This window comes from Propithecus coquereli, unplaced genomic scaffold (assembly GCF_000956105.1).
Source record: "Propithecus coquereli isolate 6110/MARCELLA unplaced genomic scaffold, Pcoq_1.0 Scaffold4, whole genome shotgun sequence".
Classification (NCBI taxonomy): Eukaryota; Metazoa; Chordata; class Mammalia; order Primates; family Indriidae; genus Propithecus; species Propithecus coquereli.
Genome location: NW_012149729.1, coordinates 3476449 through 3497091, shown reverse-complemented (window position 1 = coordinate 3497091; position 20643 = coordinate 3476449). Strand labels below are relative to the sequence as shown.

At 39.5% G+C, this 20643-nt stretch overlaps 1 protein-coding gene across 2 annotated transcripts; it reads left to right on the top strand.

Moving 5' to 3' along the window:
* Positions 1 to 4801: 4801 nt before the first annotated feature.
* WNT16 (wingless-type MMTV integration site family, member 16) lies at positions 4802 to 20138 on the top strand. Of its 2 annotated transcripts, none has more exons than XM_012652799.1 (4): positions 4802 to 4866; positions 8349 to 8599; positions 10413 to 10699; positions 17951 to 20138. In XM_012652799.1, the coding sequence occupies exons 1-4, from the start codon at positions 4802 to 4804 to the stop codon at positions 18413 to 18415; spliced, it is 1068 nt and encodes a 355-aa protein (XP_012508253.1). In that variant the 3' UTR covers positions 18416 to 20138. The 2 variants fall into 2 exon arrangements, with proteins under 2 accessions (XP_012508253.1, XP_012508252.1); XM_012652798.1 differs by lacking the exon at positions 4802 to 4866 and adding an exon at positions 7795 to 8150.
* Positions 20139 to 20643: the final 505 nt, after the last annotated feature.

Here is a 20643-nt window from a genome sequence, read left to right as displayed (position 1 = left end):
TCTGCTCCTCTAGGTTGATCTGTAGAGTTGAGAGTGGTTGATAATAAGAACTGCACTCTGTCCCTCCATGACTTCTAAACATAGAATTGGATAGCGCTTCAATGGGCATTAATGGGTTTTAGACTAACCACTCCCTACACTGCTGCTAATTATCATTGCACAGCTTGTCTCTTCCCAGATTACAGTCCAGAGCATTTGCATCCTAGTTATCTTGCCTATAGCTTCTGTGAAGGTTCTTAATGTCCCTGCCCGTCTATCTATTTTGACGGCTTGCAGCACTACATTTTGCACTTGGTAGCAGAACTGATTAATTTGCTCTCTCTGCTCAAGGAAGTAAAGACCTCCTTTGACATTCCTGGACTCTCATTTTTTCCTTCTGTGGTGAGTAATCTGTTACCCTTCACCTTACTGGTGGCTTCTTCCCTGTGGAGAAAGGGAAGTCGTGATACGGCCATTCAATCGGATCATATCACCAACAGATGCCTCACAAGTAAGATGGTCCCACTCTTCCTCCCCACAGACCTTGATATTCTCAGGGGTAGGGCGAGCTCTCTTCTCTACTTCCTGTTGCCTCTTCCTACTTTCTTCTCTGGACACGAAACTGGGTGGATATATTGGATCAGACTTGCTTTGTCTTCCTGCTGTCTCCAGTTAGTTCAAGGGGAAGGAATAAGAAACTTCACTTTGCATAGTCTAGCATTACTAGGAAGCGTTATACTTATTAAAGCTGATACTTTGCCCAAACTGGTTCATTTCTCTCTGTACATGAGTTATTCATCAGAACCCCTGGGGCAAGAAGGGGGGTGGAGCATGAAGGGTAAGATTCCAGCGCCGAACCCCACCCTGCACTGCCAACAATTACTATACGATTAAGATATGTGAGGGCCAAATCAGTTCCTGAAGGAAAACTCCTTCCAGCCCAAGCCTGCCATAACTCAGTCAACCTAAAAGGCAAATATTAGTTCTCTCCCCAAAACAGTATTAAAAAGTGGCTCCACTGTGTATGTCTGGTGCTGGTTTCATGAGTGTGCCCTGGGGATTTCAGACAATACGGTGGTGCTAAAGTAGCAACTGAAATCTTTTGCCCAGCCGGCTGGACTGAGACTCTGTTCTGGCATCTGGCCCAGTATATCGAAATTGTGGTTTTTCAGCCCATTTTGGAAGCTGCTCCACTGAGCCATGTGACAACCCCAAAAGTTGGTCTGGCACCAGAAGACTTCATCAGATTGCGAACTTGAGAGCCCTCAAGTCTGCTGTTTTTGTATTGATGCCTCCCTTCCCGTAATCATTAACAGAAGGTGAGAGGGCTGCAGTTGGAACACACCTCACACCTATTATGCAGTTTGTGTTTATGTCTCTGAACCCTCGTAAATCTCCTGGGCTCTGAGCACTCGCCTACTCAAATAAAAGCATTCTCTGGAGAAAACTCCAGTAAGAGTGTGAGTTATTAACCTAGCTCAACGAGCTTACCTGGAAGGAGCACAAGGCATGGCTAAAGATTTGTCAGAAAGATTTAAGAGTATCAGTTTATTTACTGATTTTAACACTAGCAGAAACTGAAGCTGAGAATACTCTCGACATAGCCATCTGGTGGTCCCCTTGGAACTCATGCAAATCATGCAGCATATACTAATGTAATGTAGTAGGTCCAAGTCATGGCGAATTTCCAATTGAAAAGTGGCAAATTAGTAGATTATGTCAATGCTGACAGCTCTCAACTTAATGCTTCATTGATTCCACTGTTCTGTGAGAGATTCCTTGTCTGTTAAAACAACAACCACAAAACCATTATCGAATGCCTACTATGCACTCAGCCCTGTGGTAGGCAATGGGGGTTGAAAAAGAATTACTCATACTCCTTGATTTGAAGATGTTTTATAATCTAATCAGTGACAATTAAGGTGCTTTAGACCATTAAAAAGCAAAAGTAAATTAAGTGATAAATTTTTGTGGTAGGAACCTCAGGCGATAGAGAAATTGGGCAGAGAGAGACATTAATATGGTTAATTCCTAAAGTGGTAAGACCTACAGGACGGGTAAGTGGATTTATAAACATAAGTGGAGGGAGAAAAGAGAAAGTTCTAGGCATTGAGGCAGTGTTTCTGAAGAAATTGAAATACAAATATACAGGCCCTGCTCATGCGAAAGGGAAGAAAGAAGTTGCCCTGCCTAGGGAGAATAAGTACAACAGAGTGAATTTAACTGGAAATGAATGCTATGGACAAATCCTGAATAAAGGATTTTAGAAGTCAAACCAAAGCATTTAAAACCGATACAGGAGTAAATAAGAAACTTAGAATAAAATAGACACAGTCAATTCTAAATAACTTTTCCCTTGAAGTTTTGGTTGTTCTATTTTAGTAAAAACCTCCGAGAAGAGCAAATTTGTTTTTTTTCCATTACAGGCAGCCCAGTGATCACCCTATGAATATTACTCCAAAAACTGTAAATGCCAGATTTTTGAAGTAGTTTTCTTGATAACATAAAACCTAATCATTCATTAACTGATGAAGTAGCTTTATTTTGCAAAGTTTAGAAAAATTTGTCTGAAAAGGAGTGTGTCCGTGCCCTCTGGGCAATAGTGACCACTCTTGTTTGTCAAAGATTGTTTTTACTTTTATTCCCTCACTCCAAAAAGATTGCATAATGCCTACAAAATACCACCTTTTTTTTTTAGATCTTGGGGTGCTTTCTCTTTGCTAATTTTAATTTTTTTAAGGATTGTTGGGGAGATGTTGGTCAAGAGATCGGGCACTTTATACTAACATTTTATAAGGGTTCTTCAACCTTAATTGCTAGGACAAATAAACAAAAAGCTTTTAACTTTTGCGGTTGTGGAAATGTCAAAAGCAAGGCATCGTCCCTTTCCAATTCCTCCTCTTTCTCCTGGGAGTATCACTGGTGTCTCCTCTGCTCCTCCGAGTCTGTCATTCCTGTGGGCTTTTCGGGCCACTAAGGGATATAGCAGGCCTACCAGAATGCCATTCTCTGCCCCCTCCTGAGAGCCAGTGGTCACAAGCCTGTGCTCTGTTCCACACTTGTAGCATCCAGGTGGAATTTAAAATAGAATGGATGGGTACCCAGTTATGTAAAAAGTCACCTCTGGTCTTCTGTTCTATCATGGGAGTTAAGACCAGCTGGGGTGCTTCTGGTATCAGTTTCCAGGACATAAGTCTCTGTGATCTGCAGCAGAAATTCTTACAACAGGGCCCTTAGAAGTCTCGTCCTCTGATGGGCTGCCAGACGCAGAGTCCAAGGCATATCTGCACAGGCAGACTTTTGCTAAGTTTCCCAGGGACTGAGAGAAAACTACCCAGAAGGAACAGGCTCCCCTGGGGTCAACAGCTAGTAATCTACAACTGTCTTGACCGGGAGGTGGGATTTATTGCTAGCCAGCTACTTATCTGGTTCAGTTGGCTCAGCTGGTCAGAGATGATCACGGTCACAGATTCAGTCCCACAACAGGGCTCCTTTGAGTGAAATAAACATGCTTGAAATACAGCACTCCCCTTCCTAAATCCCCTTCCCAGAATATAGCTCAAAACATCTTACCCCGTGCTAGGAAAACAAGTCCCCCCTTCTTGTGGGATCAAGAAGGGACAGATGCTTCAGTAATCTATGCAAACTTGAAGTTGCATGGTATTATAATTTTCTTAACATCATTAATTAAATTTTTGGCTGCTGAGCTCAGATCATGAAACGATATAACATTAGCTCCCATTTATTGAACAGTGAATACTATGATCTTTAGAACATTTTATAGATATGAATACCTGAACCTTAGAAAGCTCATGTAACACGGTAAGATCAGGTGATATATCTTTTGCTCAGTTAATATTTTGTCCTCCCTCCAAATTATAAAACTGAAGATAATAAATAAAAAATGAAGTTCCTGCTTGCTTCTAAAGAAATAAACAATTTGAAAAATGTAGTTGTATATATGTTTGGATTTGATCCAAGTTTTACTTCATTCCTCAAGTCAAAATAGAGAGTATGATCCCCATTAATGAGTACAGATGAACTACTTTATATTAATAGATATAAATTAGATTACCAAAGAGCTCCCAACTTTCATATTTCAGGATAAATAAAATATCTGTAAACTCTTATATTCTCCAAAAAAAATCTCATATGACCTGACAAGATTATAATGTATTTTAATATTCAACCATTTTAAAAGATTTTTGCAATTAAAATAAGTTCATTTTCATTTAAATCCAGAAGCAAAAGTGAAGCTGAATATAAAAGATAGGGCCCAAAAAACCCTAGCCTGTGCCACCCTGGGGTAGGCATCTCTCAGGTAGACAAGTCCTGCCAATGGCTAGGGTTTCCTCCTCCTGCAATCCTCTAGTGCTGCGGTCCCCAACCCCCATGCCAGGGACCAGAAGGGGTCTGTGGCCTGTTAGGGACCCAGCAGCAGAGCTCCACCCAACTCCCACCCCTTTCGTGGAAAAATTGTCTTCCATAAAACCCGCCCCTGGTACCAAAAAGGTTGGGGACTGCTGCCCCTTTGCCCCCTTTGGTGCACACACATGTGCACACACGCACACATACACAACCACATGAGCCATCCTCCTCCCTCCAGCCCTGTGGGAACTCCAGTCAGAGATTCAGCTCCAAAAGAGAGGTTTTAATGATTTTACATGTGAGAAACTGAGGCTGAAAGTTGAAATGAGTTGGCCAAGATTATCACCTGCTGACTGGAGCCCCAGTCACCCAACCCAACCCAGTACTCTTTCCATCACTGCTCCCAGCCCACAAAAACCAGACAGCAAAGAGAGGAAAAAATGGAACGGCACCCATGCAGATGGTTACGTGCCTCAAACAGTCCTGCTTTGTGGGCACTGTCTTGGAGACCTACCTATTGTACATTTTTGTTAATCTTCAGAGAACAGAGCAACTGTTTCAATAGAAATATCTGTGAACTGTGATGTAAGAAACCATGGGACACAATTTAGACCCTAAAGCCCAGTAATCTGGGATTTGGTCAGGGGAAAAAAATATATATATATATATATATATATATATATAGGCTTTGAATTAGGTTATGCAGCAGTATGTTGTGGCAGAAAAAACAGGACCTCTAAAAGAAGATTTGTTTTTGACTCTGCTACTTACTAGTTGAGTGACCTTGAAAAAATTTCTTAATTTCCTCAAATTAATTTCCTCATCTATAAAATAAGTATGAACCTGTTGGGGGGTTGAAATTTCATGTGGAGAGAGTGGCAGAAAAAACAGGACCTCTAAAAGAAGATTTGTTTTTGACTCTGCTACTTACTAGTTGAGTGACCTTGAACAAATTTCTTAATTTCCTCAAATTAATTTCCTCATCTATAAAATAAGTATGAACCTGTTGGGGGGTTGAAATTTCATGTGGAGAGAGAGGGAGAAAGAGAGAGACGGGGTAGGGGGAAAACTGAGGGCATGTAGCAGGCTCTCAGTACATGAAAGTTCACCATGTCTGACACAAAATAGTCATTCCAATGTCTGTTCGTTGAATGAAAAGTCTACTCCTTCAGCTGAGTCAGCTCCTAGAAATAGGTCTCTTGTGTTTTAGAAGTATGAACAGAATGACATCTAAGTCCCTAGACCATATAGAAGAAACACAGCATCACTCAGGCCCTAAAATTGTGTCTTGTATTTGAAAATGTTTGACCCACTGTCTTAGACTCTAAGAAGAGAATATTCTCAGTGCTCCTTCAAAGGCTTTATCTGGATGCCTGGACAGTACTGGATCCCTAGAGTAATAAAGAAGGTGACATCCAGTGACTCCTCCCCTGTCTGAGCCCCAAGACCGTATTAAGTGATCTTCCTGTATGTGTTCAGGGCACACTATACTTCCTACATTTTTTGCACTCTATTGCAATTGTCCGCTCACTTGTCTGTCTCGCCAGGTAGACTGTGAACTCCACAATCATTTGACTCAGTACTATCCCTTATTTTTAACCCATAACAGATGCTCAATATATATTTTTGAATGAAAAAAATTAAATGACCTCCTTAAAAGATCTACTACTGTAGGTCCTAAAATCAGCCTAAAGTACTGATGTTCTCCACCCACTGCCCACCCCAAGATCACTTCCCTGTCTTCCAATTCCCCTTAAAAGCAAATAATTTCTCTAGTTTCGGCATGTAGACCACTTAGATATTTGCTCAAGATGTTCCTCATCATGTGAATCTACTCAATAAATTGTGTTCAAAAATAGGAGCTTGTGTACTGGGCCCAGTGGCAGGGGTACCACAATAAATACACCATGGTCCCTGTTGGAGAAACTCATGGAATAAAGTGAGCTTGGATGAAGGCTGATTTTCAGAGAGGCCACTAGCCATTAGCCAAAATATTTCTAGATCAGTAACTACACCCTATCATCAACTTGACTCTCTAAAAATTACAATGTGGCTTTAGAACCTGGTACATAGTGTACACAATAAATATTTGTTGGATAAAGGAGTAAATGGGATAGCATGGGAATTTCAGTGAGCTTTTTTTGCTCTCGGCTAATACAGGAGGTAGGCGGCAAACGTTATCAAATCCTTTATTTGAATAAGTCTAAATTTGGGCACCACTGTCCACCCTGAGAATTAACTAACATTTCAGAAGTCCTCTGAGGACAGGTGATGCTTCTCAGAAACATTTCTTGTGTCTAACTAGGTGAGGTAGGGCTGATACCATAGCTAAGCATGTTCCAGTTGCCTTCAGAGCTTTCCCTGAGATTTTTCCATCGTATAAAACACAGTTTAACTAACCATCTAAAACTACTAGCCACTAGATATTTCCTGTTTCTGAACTATCTTTGGCCCCAAAGAGCACCCTAATAGATTCTGTAGTCTCTGTTACTGAAAATTTCAAATTACTTTGTTTTAGACGTGTCTGCCTGGCTGATTTGTACACTTGAGGGAAGGGATCTTGTCATTATAAATTCCTACAGGACTGGGCACACAGTAGGTGTTTAATAAGTAACTGTTTTTTTATCTTTTTTCCTTCCTCAATGTGTAGCCTTGTCCAGGGTCTCTATGACACCCACAATGCGGGACTGGAGAAAAATGGTAACGACACCACCCTCGTCTATTCCATGGCTTACCAGACAGTCCTCCTCACTCACTGCCCCTTTCTTCTGGGGACTAACAGCACTCTCAAGGACTGCAGGAAATAAGACAAGCAGGGAAAGGAAATCACAGAACACAATTTAAATATGGTAGGTTAGATGCTAGGCCCGAATCTTCCCTTTCACTCAAAATAAATGCATACATCAATGACGACGATCGTAAGCATGACTGCACTTCACCCAAAGTCTCCCGACAGGCAGACCTGAAGCAGGGGCTTGGAAGGTCAACTTGTTTAGTAGCAACTCTGACCAAAAAAGATGATTCTCCCGTGAGGGGCAGTGAGATTTTCCAGCCACTCCACCCGGAGGGCGATCCAGATGCAGCTGGGGCGGGTGGAACTCAAGCGTCTCCCATCAAACCCACGTTTTCACCCAGGGTTGCTGAGACAGAAGCGCCCCTATCAGTCTTCGGGCTGAATCAACCCCACGGGGACCCGCTCTAAGGAGGAAAGGTCATGACACACCCGGGTCTGGACTGTCTGTCGGGAGGCGAGAGCCGGGCGCCCCCCGCGGAGCCCACTCTCAGCCAATGGGAGCCTGAGGCCCAGGGATGATGAGGTGCGGGGCCGCCGCTGGGCCAATCAGGCGCCGGGCGCGGCCGGGGGGAGGAGAGGGTAGGAGAGGCCGGGGGCGATGGAGACGCAGATGCATCCACAGAAGTTTCCCACCTAGGAATGCGAGCGACGCTCCCGCATCTCCTGCACACCTCCGACTCCGCGCAGGAGGAGGGCCCCAAGCTACTTTCTCCACCACTCCTACTGTTCCCTGCAAACCAAGGGGAAGCTGCTGAGAGTCCCTATCACTGCTGGCCTTCTTTTTATGTTGTACGCAAGGAGAAAGAGGGCGAGGGACAACTTGGTGCTGGGCAACTGACCTCCGATCCGGCGGGCCTCTGGGGAGGGAGGGCACAAGAGGAGCGTCTGGGGCCGGGGGACTCCATGCGGGGGCCATGGACAGAGCGGCGCTCCTGGGACTGGCCCGTCTGTGCGCGCTGTGGGCAGCCCTGCTCGCGCTGTTCCCCTGCGGAGCCCAGGGAAACTGGATGTGAGTATGGGGGCGTCAGGGGCGCACGGGGTATGTGGCAAAAGGTATGTGGCCCAGCCCCAGGGAACTTTCACTGAGGCTGGGGGAGGGGAGTAGGGCGGGGACCCTAGGACGGGTGACCTAACTTTCAGGAAAACGTCTGGGATTAGGAAGGAGAGCGGCGAAGCGGCTTACGCTAGGGGCGGCCGTGTCTCACAGGTGGCTGGGCATTGCCTCCTTCGGGGTGCCGGAGAAGCTGGGCTGCGCCAACTTGCCGCTGAACAGCCGCCAGAAGGAGCTGTGCAAGAGGAAACCGTACCTGCTGCCCAGCATCCGAGAGGGCGCCCGGCTGGGCATTCAGGAGTGCAGGAACCAGTTCCGACACGAGAGATGGAACTGCATGGTCGCCACCGCCACCGCCGCAGGCCCCCTCGGCGCCGGTCCCCTCTTCGGCTACGAGCTGAGCAGCGGTGAGTCCCGGGACCCTCGGGGGTGGCGGGACACGAAAGGCAACGACTCCTTCGCCAGTTACTCCAAATGAAGTAAACAGTGCTTACGTGGTCCTGTAACCCCAAATCCCTTTAGCGCCCGGGGAATCGGGAGCGACGGCGGCCAGACCCGGGGTGCAGGTGCGGGCCTGGAGGGGGAGGACTCCCCAGGTCCAGAGCGGGGCGCCTGAGGCTGGAGCTCTTCCTCCTTACCGCGGCGCCCCGCCAGAGGTGGAGAAAAACTCTGACTCTCCCACCCCGCCGACCCGCTCGGACCCCGTAGCGCCCCCCTACTTGCGTGACCAGCTGGAGAAACATGATGTCGGCAGCGGGGAATGCGGCTGCCGCATCTGCTTTGATTTAACCAGCTCGGCTGCTCGCTGAGCCCTGGACAAGTGGCTAATTGCAGCGAAGACCCTATCTGTCGACCCTGGGTTGACGGAAGCATGGTGATTTTTAAAGCCACTGTCCCCGACAACCCAACGTGCAAACCTGAGCTGGACTACTTCGGCTCTCCGCTCGGGTCTCTCGTCCTTCCCTCTCTTCCCTGCTCAGCGCACTCCTGCTGCGCGGGAAGCTGCGCTAAAACAAAGTTCCACGTCCACGTGCGCAGTGACTTGGTAAGGATACAGGTACGGGGAGCCAGAACTGTTCCAGGAATACCAGCAGATTCAAAGAATTTTAGGACCGGGGCGCCGAAAGACGTGTTGTCGTTGTTCATGTTCATTTCCGTTCCCCCTCCACCTCTGACCCTTCTCCACACGGTCCCTGCACACACCCCCGCCAAAGCATCGCATTTTCCCCGCTGCGTTTTGGCCAACACACCCTTCCGAAGGAGCCCTCTCCCCTGCAGGTAATAAAAAAAAAAAGGAAGGAAAGAAAGAAGATGTGTTCTTCACAGTTGCTGAAATGTAGAGGCATCAGCTGTTGAAAAGGTTTATTGGACAACAGTGAGGAAGCAGTTTCTACTCCAATCTCAACATCTGGAAAGAAAAAAAGTCGCCTGCTGAGTCCCTTCTAGTCTATTTTGTTAATGTTTTAATGGAACTTTAATTTTCAAAGATTTTAGCTCGTTTTACTGCAGATGTGCTAAATACGACTTTTCAATATTCAATATTTTTCACACCAATTCCTTTTTTCTAGTGACATTTCAATTATTTTATCTTTCATTGCCTTTAAGACTGTAAGAGGATTAGCTGGTACTATATAAAATGTTCAATTGTTTCATATTAATATTAGTCTTTATTATGAAAGTAAACTGTACCATTAATCTACTAATTGCTTGGTCTTTACTTAATTTTAATTTTCATTCTGATATGTATTATTTATGCAAACAAAATCATACCAAAATTTTCAGATTGTGTTTTGTGAGACCACACTTTAAATTTAAAAAGTAATGTAGTTTCCTTAGGGTGTTGTATTACCATTTACAGTATCCTTGTGAAGAATTTTAAATTCAACATGCATTACTGAGCTATGACTGTCTATTAAGAACTGAACTAGGTGCTGACATACATTTCACATTTTTAAATAAACAGATGATTTTGAAGTATGAGGACAATGTACAACACACAATATGACAGCCTTCTCAAGTGGGATACTGAAAATTAATGTTGCTTTTTAAAAGACTGGAACAATAGAAAATATTCCTTTCTAAATATGTACTCATTAAAGCATCCACTGCAAGCAATTAAAAAATTGCTTGTCTGGTAAAATGATTAGTAGGAGGCTTTGTTCTGAACACAAACAGAGAGTGGTATGGCTGTCTAATTTAGTAATTTGTATTTTTTTCTAGGCACCAAGGAGACAGCATTTATTTATGCTGTGATGGCTGCAGGCCTGGTGCATTCTGTGACCAGATCATGCAGTGCAGGCAACATGACAGAGTGTTCCTGTGACACCACCTTGCAGAATGGTGGCTCAGCAAGTGGAGGCTGGCATTGGGGGGGCTGCTCTGATGATGTCCAGTATGGGATGTGGTTCAGCAGAAAGTTCCTAGATTTTCCCATCAGAAATACCACTGGAAAAGAAAGCCAAGTACTGCTAGCAATGAATCTACATAACAATGAAGCTGGAAGGCAGGTATGTATTAGAGTGGATAACAAAAATCCACTGCCTTTAGGTAAATAACACTAGGATTACACTTCTGGATGAATCTGTCCAAATGGCTTAAAAACCAAACACTGGTAGCCCTCGAGTGGGATACTGAAAATGAATGTTGCTTGTTAAAAGACTAGAGCAATAGGAAATCTTCCTTTCCGAATATGTACTCATTAAAGCATCCATTGTAAGCAATTGACAAATTCCTTGTCTGGTAAGAGGATGAGTGGGAGGCTTTTTCAGAACAAATGTGTGTGTGTGTGTGTGTGTGTGTGTGTGTGTGTGTGTGTGTGTACACATTTGCATATGTATATGTGTGTACATATCATATGCATACATATGTATATGTTCCTTCATGAGTATAATACTAACTACATTGGTTTAAGCTCTCCATCTGATGTGACTTAAATCTTGTTATAGTAATATAATATGTTTGCAGTTGTATACCTTGTATACCTAAAACATAATTATAAAATAATAGATGTACAAATGCCTGTTGAGTTATTTGGTTCCACCCCCTTAGCTGGTCAGTGGTAGAGTCAGAATAAGATCTACAGTATCTGCTTTTCTAATGAGACTGAAGGAAATTTCATTTCCCTGAATTTGAATTTTGATTCTATATTTTTAAATTTACTTTTCAGTTGCAAATGGCTCCTAAACGTGTTGTCAATTTTGTTCTTACTTTCTCTAGCAAACATTCTTAGCGAATACACAACCTTTAACTGATTTTTTTTGTTAGGCAAAGTTTTCTTAAAGGAGATATTATTTTATTATAAAGCAATATAGGTTCATTTAAAAAATTCATAAAATACAGATAAGTGTAAAAAAGCCATAGATGTATTAAATATATGGAAATTTTAAAATATAGATATATTAAAAATTAAAGGAGGCAAATTTGAAAAACCACCACCTAATTAACCTCTTTTATGAATGATTTTTTTACATTATGTTTTCTTAAAATGGAGTATACTTGCAGCTTTATTTAACTTTTACATATTTACATTAATGAATATTGACACAACAAAGTTTGCGTTCTACAACATAGTTGATTTAGTTGGCAATTCGTAGTGACTTTCCTAAAGGAGTTGAAATCTTTTTTATGAATATATATTTGCTATGTTGTAATGAACTTTTCAGGACAGGAATATCAGCACATATATATTATTGTAAATATCCAGTGACCTATACAGGTCCCAAAGTAATCATTGCAATCTGCCACATTCTCCTAAAATAAATTAAAATAAGTTGTATTATCTCTTAGGAATATTTAAAGCATATGCTGCATTTGTTTTACGTTTTTGGAAAGTGAATAAATGAAACCCATTTAGAATAGTTTCAAGTTTCAGCCAGTTTTCTTTACTTAACCACTGTGATTTAAAATATAAAAACAGAAAACTCAGTAAATATATCACCATAACACTTCAAATTCAAATTTGAATTTTCAATTCAAAATAGTGAAATAGAAAATAGGAAAGCCAGTAAATAGCTATGTAAGCTTTTCATATTTTTGTTTAAGAACTGTTAAAAGTTATTTTATCTCATTAAAATAACTCTTTTGCCTAACAAAATAGTTGCACATGTCTCTTTCCCTCAAAGTTTTACATAAAAGAAATGAATTAGATGTTGCTTCAATTTGAGTATAATCTGATATAGAAGTTTTTATTATTTCTAACATAATATAAAAGAGGTTCATTGTAATTAACATAAGTTCTTTAAAACTCTAGAGTTAAACTGGAAAAAAAGAAGTCAAATTAATATAATTTAAAAACAAGAAAACAATTAAATGAATGTTTATTATGAACATAGACTTTAAATCTTCTTTAGCCGTTCTTTAAGTAATTTGGTAAAGATTTTTAAAATTTTAACTAGAAAAATCAAAACTCAGAAACATCCATATAATGATTAATTCTCTTAAATAAAGTCATCTCTGAACTTATAAAAAGCCCTAAAGCATTCTAAAATGTATTTTTATTAGTAACATTAGGCAGCTATTTAGTTTTATTTCATCTTGTGTGTTCTTTAAATGAGGTACCAATATTTGCCTCTGTAACTGTTAATGTGAATCTTAAACTGTTATTTATGTTCTGATTTTATTAAAAACGTACAACTCATCAGCACCAATTTTAATCCTCTCCTTGTTGGCAAAAACCAATTTCCTAACATTACCTAGATTTTGGCTATTATTCTAACTAGGCAGGAAATAATTCAACTTATGCATATGTATACATTTTTGTGTAAATGTCAGAGTTTTCTCTACGGAATCTTTTTTTCCCACATTATTATAGTTGGAATCTTAAAATATTACAAAATATTTACCTGGTTATTTGGAAGGTACTACGCTGGTGTTTTTGTTGGTCTTTTCTCACGAGGTATTATAATTCAAAACATTTTTGTATTTTTCTTTCTGTCGGTGGTCAAAAAAAAAAAGAAGAAGAAGAAACAGATTTCCAGGTTATTATCTAACATAAAAGAGCAATCAACTCAATTTTCAGTAGTGGCAATTAGGATTTTAATCTAATAGGCATATTTTTCTGAGTAAAATCAAAGTCTGTATTCAATTGAGTTGATTTTCTTAGTCTCAAAATCCCAAACTCAAAATGTAGGAAAGCGTTCAGAGAAATGTGGGTACTGGCGCTTAGTAGTACTGTGAGAAGGATAGATGATTTTCTAACCGCTGACCTTAAATACTCTGATTCCCATTTGGTTTCTGACACCATTCCTAAAGTTATGACTCCAAGAATAATGTTGCCGAATGATGATTGGTTAACAGAATGATGCGATGTCTTCCAGGGGCAGAACTTCTGGGAATAATGTGACTTGGAATATTTATGGGTATTTCTTTTGGTGTGCTTAAAATATTTCCATTCTCCCCATGTCCACCTCATAAACTTTTAAGTTTCCCTAACCCATAATTTGTTTTATGATGAGTAACTCAACAAAGTGGGAAGGGCCCGATCCCAAATTTTTATTGACCTGTTCCAGGAATATTTATAAGTAGTCGAACAACACGTAAGTGTTGCTTTTCAGCAGGTTCAAATATATTTTTGGATGAAAAGAGACAAAATGGGTCAAAGGAACAGGAATCCTACATACACACCCATCCAACCTCATGTTGCAGTTTTTATAAAAACTTAGATCATCTGACAGTTGACAAAATGAAATGTTAGTCACAAAACATCCCATAACAATTTTCTGTCCATTTTTATAAAATCTGTATAAAGTAATATACTGGAAAACAATCGACATCCACCACATTACCTCTGAGTCAAAATTGTGGGACCAATTCGTCCTTAAACCACTTCTCAAACAGTTTTTATGTTTACATTAAATACTAATGATACATCTTTCCTATTATACCACATTAGAAATTTATCAAACCAAACTTAGACAAGAAGCCCAGTAGATTAACTGCTACCCTCCTAATTGCTCTCCCATAGGTTAAAAATATTCCACCAAAATGTGAACATCTGTTTGCAATAGTTAACAAAACATTCCTCTGTTAATATCGTTATAAACCTTAACAACTCAACAAGAGTAGAGAAAGGAATTTTCTTACAACCACACAGCACTCATTTTGTTGCTATTCTCTTGCTTTCCTGTTACCAGAGAATGACGGTGCTATCACTGCAGCTCAGAATGGTGACTTAACATTAATTAAGAATCCTAGCAGAAAAGCTCCCAAATATACTTTTTTGGGGAGTGTTCATGCAATTTCCTTAAATATACTTGCATTTTCCCCTTTTATTTTTCTTTGTTCTACTATAATTATCCTGCTGTATATAAAGACCTTATATCATATATGATCAGCTTTCCTTATATGAGACAAGTGTCTAAACCATACTTTATTTTTCTGTAAAATTGGAATCATAAATAAGTAATCATTTGTTAACTGCCTACTATGTGCAAGAAATTTCTTCCTATAAAACTAAATCGAGTAAAATATTTATAAAAATGTGCTCTGAGAAGTGCTAAGTTCTGTAAAGTTAAGTGTGTGTGTGTGTGTTTGTGTGTCTGTGTGTGTGTGTGTGTGTGTGTGTCTCTCTACCCTTGAACTCTCCATTTCATCAAATTCTCTGGGTGATGATTACGTTGCTTTATGCTAATTCCTATTTGTCCAGTCATTTCTTTGGAGTACTATAGGGATATAATCATTTAAATTATATGTCAAATTATTGATATTCTCCTCCTTTGAATTTCTTTTATCTTTCTATCCTGGAACATATAATACAGGTATAGATATATATTCCTAGTATTTGTCTGTGTGTGTATATAGATATTTTTTTTCCCTGGGAGAGAAAAATAATGTATATCATATATATGGTAGAATTACTCTTTCTTTTCTCATACTTATTGTTAGGGGCACATAACTCAAAGCTAACAAAACTCAAAAATGTTATCACCGAAAAATTATCTATTCCAGATATTTAAAAGGGATAGTTTCCTGGAGTAGGAAAATCCCCCCAAAATTCCAATGCCAGTTCAGCAGGTAATGTAAATGAATTTGAAAGTCATTCTCTCTTTTTATCCTTCAAACCTGTGAAACAGTGTGTCACTTTTGCGGACTAACAGTGTGGTGGACGGGGATAAGGTAAAGGAATTGGAGGAGAGCCCAGCCGGCGCGTGGTCTCATAATACCATTGACCTCTCGGCAGTGGATCTTTTGTTTAGGAAGGTGGTTTTTATTACTTCCTCCTGATTCTGGTTACCAACAGAGGATGAGTTAAAACTGTTCAAATGAGCTGGGCTCAGTAACTTGGTGAGCATCTACTCTGCCCTCCATGCTTTGCAAAATTGGCAATATTTTACATGATGTCTGACCACTTAATAAAAGGGAAAAGTCAGCTTCTCATTCACGATCCAGAGGAAGAGGCAGCTTTAAATCACTAAGTGATGATTTTGAGACTGTCGATCAGGTTTAAACACATGAACGTACATTATTAAGTTTTTGGCGTTCTTTAGAGAATTTGTTTTGTTATTATCTAGCACTGATTGAGCTCTCTTTTTCTCATATCCATAGGGCACTAAAAATATGAACAAAGATAGGCAGATTGGATTAATTTGAACATTTATTTGCCTGCAGATATTTTAAAGAATTGAGGGCTTTATGAATATCAAATGCCATAAATTTAACCAAATAAGCCTGTGTGACATATTTTATAAATTTCTCTCATATTATTGAAGGGTACTTTTTGCCCTGGGTTAAGGGAAAAATAGATACATATATTAGCTTGTCAGTTTTGTCAATTCAAAAAGAGCATATGTGCCATAAACTTTTATAAAGGACAAGATTTAAATATTATACTATTTATTATTTTAAAAATGAATAGGAAGTATCAGACATTACACAAATCAATACCATATGCTGGCATTTCAGGTTGCAAATATTATCAATTGTTTTAAATATACTGTCTCATTACATAGTTTAGAAAATATTGTTACTTTGTTTAAAAGCTTAACACTCTGCAAATATGTCAATGTCAGGTTTGTTACAAAATAGCTAAGTATAGACCGCTGTCATTTTATAGTCTTGATATGAACTATAAACGGAATTTAAACTGTGAGGTTTTTTCCATTCTTTGGTGAGATTACACACATAATTTCCAAGTTATTGAACGGATGGGTCCATTTTTCATTTTACCCAGTATGTTGACAGCACGTCAACCTACTGCTGGCCCCGACGATTTATTAATCTGCTCTGCCATCATTTGGGACTTGAAGGAAGCTATGCTGGCTAGCCTGGTATGTAAGAGATTAGAGTGTTAAAACTTTTGAAATCTCAGTATTGTTTTTGCACCATTAGCCCCACTGGAAATTTTTATCTCAACTTTTACTATACCTTCTTGTTCAGAGAAAGAGGGCATTTATTTCAACCTTAGTGTTTCCCAGGGAGTGGACTATTACAAATATATGTAATCTTATTTAATTCCTCAGCCTGTTTAAACTGAACTCAGCACTTAGAATCGAAAAATTACATAAACATCATCCCCTTTCTATTTTCTATGCTAGAATAGTGCTACTAATTTACCAAGGATAGGACATATGATTTGAATTAATTTTCCAGAAGAGAGGAAGAATTTGCTGGGAGCAACCATACTCTAGACCCCTATCCCTCTGACCAACTAAATTTGATTAGTCAGAGTTTCTCATGTGTCCTGTAACCAGGGGATGGCATGCCCACTACCTCCCCATGAATGGAACTGATATTTGTAGTGATCAAATCTGAGAACTCTCAATTGAATCAATAGGTCTCATCCCTTGATGCCTATTAAAATCATTTGAGTGGCTTGCCTAGACTTCACCTCAACCAATGAAATCAAAATCTCAAGGGCTTGAGCACTGGTTATTTTTAAAGTTTCACAGATGTTTCTTTCTTTTTTTTTTTTTTTTGAGACAGAGTCTTTTTCTGTCACCTGGGCTAGAGTGCAGTGGCATCATCATAGCTCACTGCAACCTCAAATTCCTGGACTCAACTGATCCTCTTGCCTCCCAAGTAGCTGGGACTACAGGCCTGTGCCACAACACCTGGTTAATTTGTTTTTTTCTATGTTTGGTTCAGATGGGGTCTTGCTTTTGCTCAGGTTGGTCTCAAACTCCTGAGCTCAAATGATCCTCCCATCTTGGCCTCCCAGAGTGCTAGGATTACAGGCACAAGACACCATGCCCTGGCCCACAGATGTTTCTATGCACTCTGAGAGTTGAAGGCAACTACTCTCAATGCTCCTTAAATTTTAATGTGCATAAGTCACCTGGCAATCTTGTTAGAATGCAAGTTTTGATTCTGTAGGTCTGGAGTGGAGCCTGAGTCTGCATTTCTCACCAGTGATGCTCGTGTTGCTGATCCATGAACGATACTGAGTAACAAGGTGTTGAATGGTATCAGGAACATGTAGGCATGCATGAGCATCCTTTAAACAGGGAATTAGAAATAAAAGTAATTTCCCTTTATTATCTCAGATAATCTCTGATAACAATATTAGCCTGGTCTAACACTTTAAATACAACTTGAAAAGGTTTACTGTACAGGGTCAAGACATCTGGACAAAACATGAGACAAAACCAAAGGACAAAACATTTGCACCCTAAACAATCTTAAAGATCTTTTACATTCAAAGCCATCATTTTTGTTCAGCAGGAAACAGGTCCAGAGAGTTAAGTGATTAGATTAACTGTGCTTCTGTTGTTGAATAAAACACTTCATGAACGGTATTTGAACACGATTGCTGTTGGTTTCAGGCCGTCGCCAAGTTGATGTCAGTAGATTGCCGCTGCCACGGGGTTTCTGGCTCCTGTGCTGTGAAAACATGCTGGAAAACCATGTCTTCTTTTGAAAAGATTGGCCATTTGTTGAAGGATAAATATGAAAACAGTGTCCAGATATCAGACAAAATAAAGAGGAAAATGCGCCGGAGAGAAAAAGATCAGAGGAAAATACCCATCCACAAGGATGATCTGCTTTATGTTAATAAGTCTCCCAACTATTGTGTAGAGGATAAAAAACTGGGGATCCCAGGGACGCAAGGCAGAGAATGCAACCGTACATCAGAGGGCGCAGATGGCTGTAATCTCCTCTGCTGCGGCCGAGGCTACAACACACACGTGGTCAGGCACGTGGAGAGGTGTGAGTGCAAGTTTATCTGGTGCTGCTACGTCCGTTGCAGGAGGTGTGAAAGCATGACCGATGTCCACACTTGCAAGTAACCACTCCATCCAGTCTTGGGCAAGATTCCTCAGCAGCATACACCAGCATTGCAACCCAGAGCGTCTCCTTCCTTGTGCACGGCTGGTAAAGTTGACTCTTTCATTGGAAACCCCAGATCCTTGGACCTCTCTGAAGGTGTCCTTTACCTGATCAACACATCGATCATGTGGCTTTCTTGGGATTCTAGAGTTGAAAAGGTTTGTATTCATCTTTTGGTAGTTTGGGGAATGTATATTGACATACAAAGAATATCGAACAGATAATCTATTTCTGAAGCAAGAAAGAACAGGAAAGAGGCCTCATGCCAAGATAAATGGACCGTTCTCAGGATAAGATCCTGGAATATGGAACTCAGTTACGGAACTCAGTAATGGAGGGTGAACATTAGTCATTTTAAAAAGACATTTTTTAATAGCAAAGAGCAGTAAACATGAATTTCATTTATTCTTTCAGTACTTTAATTGAAGAAATCATACTAAGTGTGTGTACACAGAAGATGTTGAAAAGTTAATGTAAGCAGTAGGTGCTTACTCACCCTTTCATGCACTTCAAAAGGACCGCAATTAAAAAATATTCACAAGTGATACAATATCCCTAAAAGTGTTTGTTAGAGATGTTTAGTGACAAACAGAAAGAATCAAAATGTAAAAAGTAAAATGTATGATTTGGAATTCAAGTGCCTTTTAACCAAGAGAATCCAGAAAAATCTCCATAAGGTATATAGCAATCTTTGAGTTTTGGGTTCATACTTTTATCATAAACCAATTTCCACTTATGTTAAAAACCCAGCTCTGGGATACTGAGGGAGGGAGGGATCCTGAAAACATGGGAAAAGTAGAGGTAAAAATATAAAGGGCTCTTATGCATTGTAAAGAAAAGTACCCTTTAAATGTATAAAAGTATTTTGTATAGTATTTTGTTTAAAAAGTTTATATTTTGTAAATACAGTATTTAAGTTATATAACATATATTAAAACTTAAGACATTTATTGCCAAAGCCCAAGAGCTAAGAAATAAGATTAGCTTCTGTTTCTTTTCACACTATTAACTCTGACTTTTTTTTATCATTGAAAAGAAGTTAACTGAGCAGTTAGTTATATGGATGTGTATTTCTGGCTATAATGACAATTTTATGTTATAGATTAAAATATGTTACAAAATATGGAGAATTGTATTATTTCAGCAGTCAGATTAATTGAATTCTCTTTTCACATTAGTTATGCTTAACTCATAAGGTTATTATAATAAATTATATAAGTCTTAACTGGAAAAAATCTAAATCAGAATAATGATCAACTTGTGAATTTGTTGCCCTGAATATTTATTATATTGTACGTAATGCTGCATTTCTATTTGAATGTTGAATGGTGTTTCTTATTTTAATATTCATGCATGTATATTCATCATATTTTACAAGATTCCTGGTAAAATAACAGGGCTCTATTTAAAGTTATATTTTAATGTAAATCCTTATGTTTTTTATGAATTGTCAAATATTTCAGTATTATATAGAAAAAAATTGATTTTCTAAGTTCAGAATGGACAAAAAGAGAATATTCATTTTCTTATTAAGATAAAGAAATGTTTCCCTGCCCCCAGGTCTCATTCTATTTTCTTTTAATTTTAGTTACCAAGGCAGAGCAATAATTTGGGGAAAAAAGTAAATCCATAGAAAATGTCTCAGGTCTAATATTAAAATCAAGACTAAACATTTAACTGTGACCCTTAAAGTTTAACAAAGTCATTATTTACTAAATAAGAGACTCAGAAATGGCAGATAAACAATTATAGTGCTTATTTAAGAGTGGTTTTCCATTCTGTGGCACCCATTGAATAGAATAACCTGAAAAATAGACACTTATTCTCATGCCTGTTTTTGCAAAGTAAATCTATTTGTCTTCGTTGAACATAAGTATCCTTAAAAAAACCAAAAAGGAAGACTGTAGTTCTCATTAACAACCAATTTCTTTTATTAACTAGAATATTTTTCATAATTACCTTATCAATTGACTGTGAGAACCAGGCAGCCTCTAACTCCCAAGCTGTGTCTTTGGGTTCTTCTTTTCCTTTTCATCTTTGGCATTACCATGGAAGTCAACCTTGAGTTTCTCACTTATCTGTCTTATTGGCTGATGGCCTGGCCTTGGCCCCATTTCCTTCCCACTCTTGGTCATGGTAGAGGTAGCACCATGGTACTCCTGGGAACACAATTCTGGGACCCAAAGGT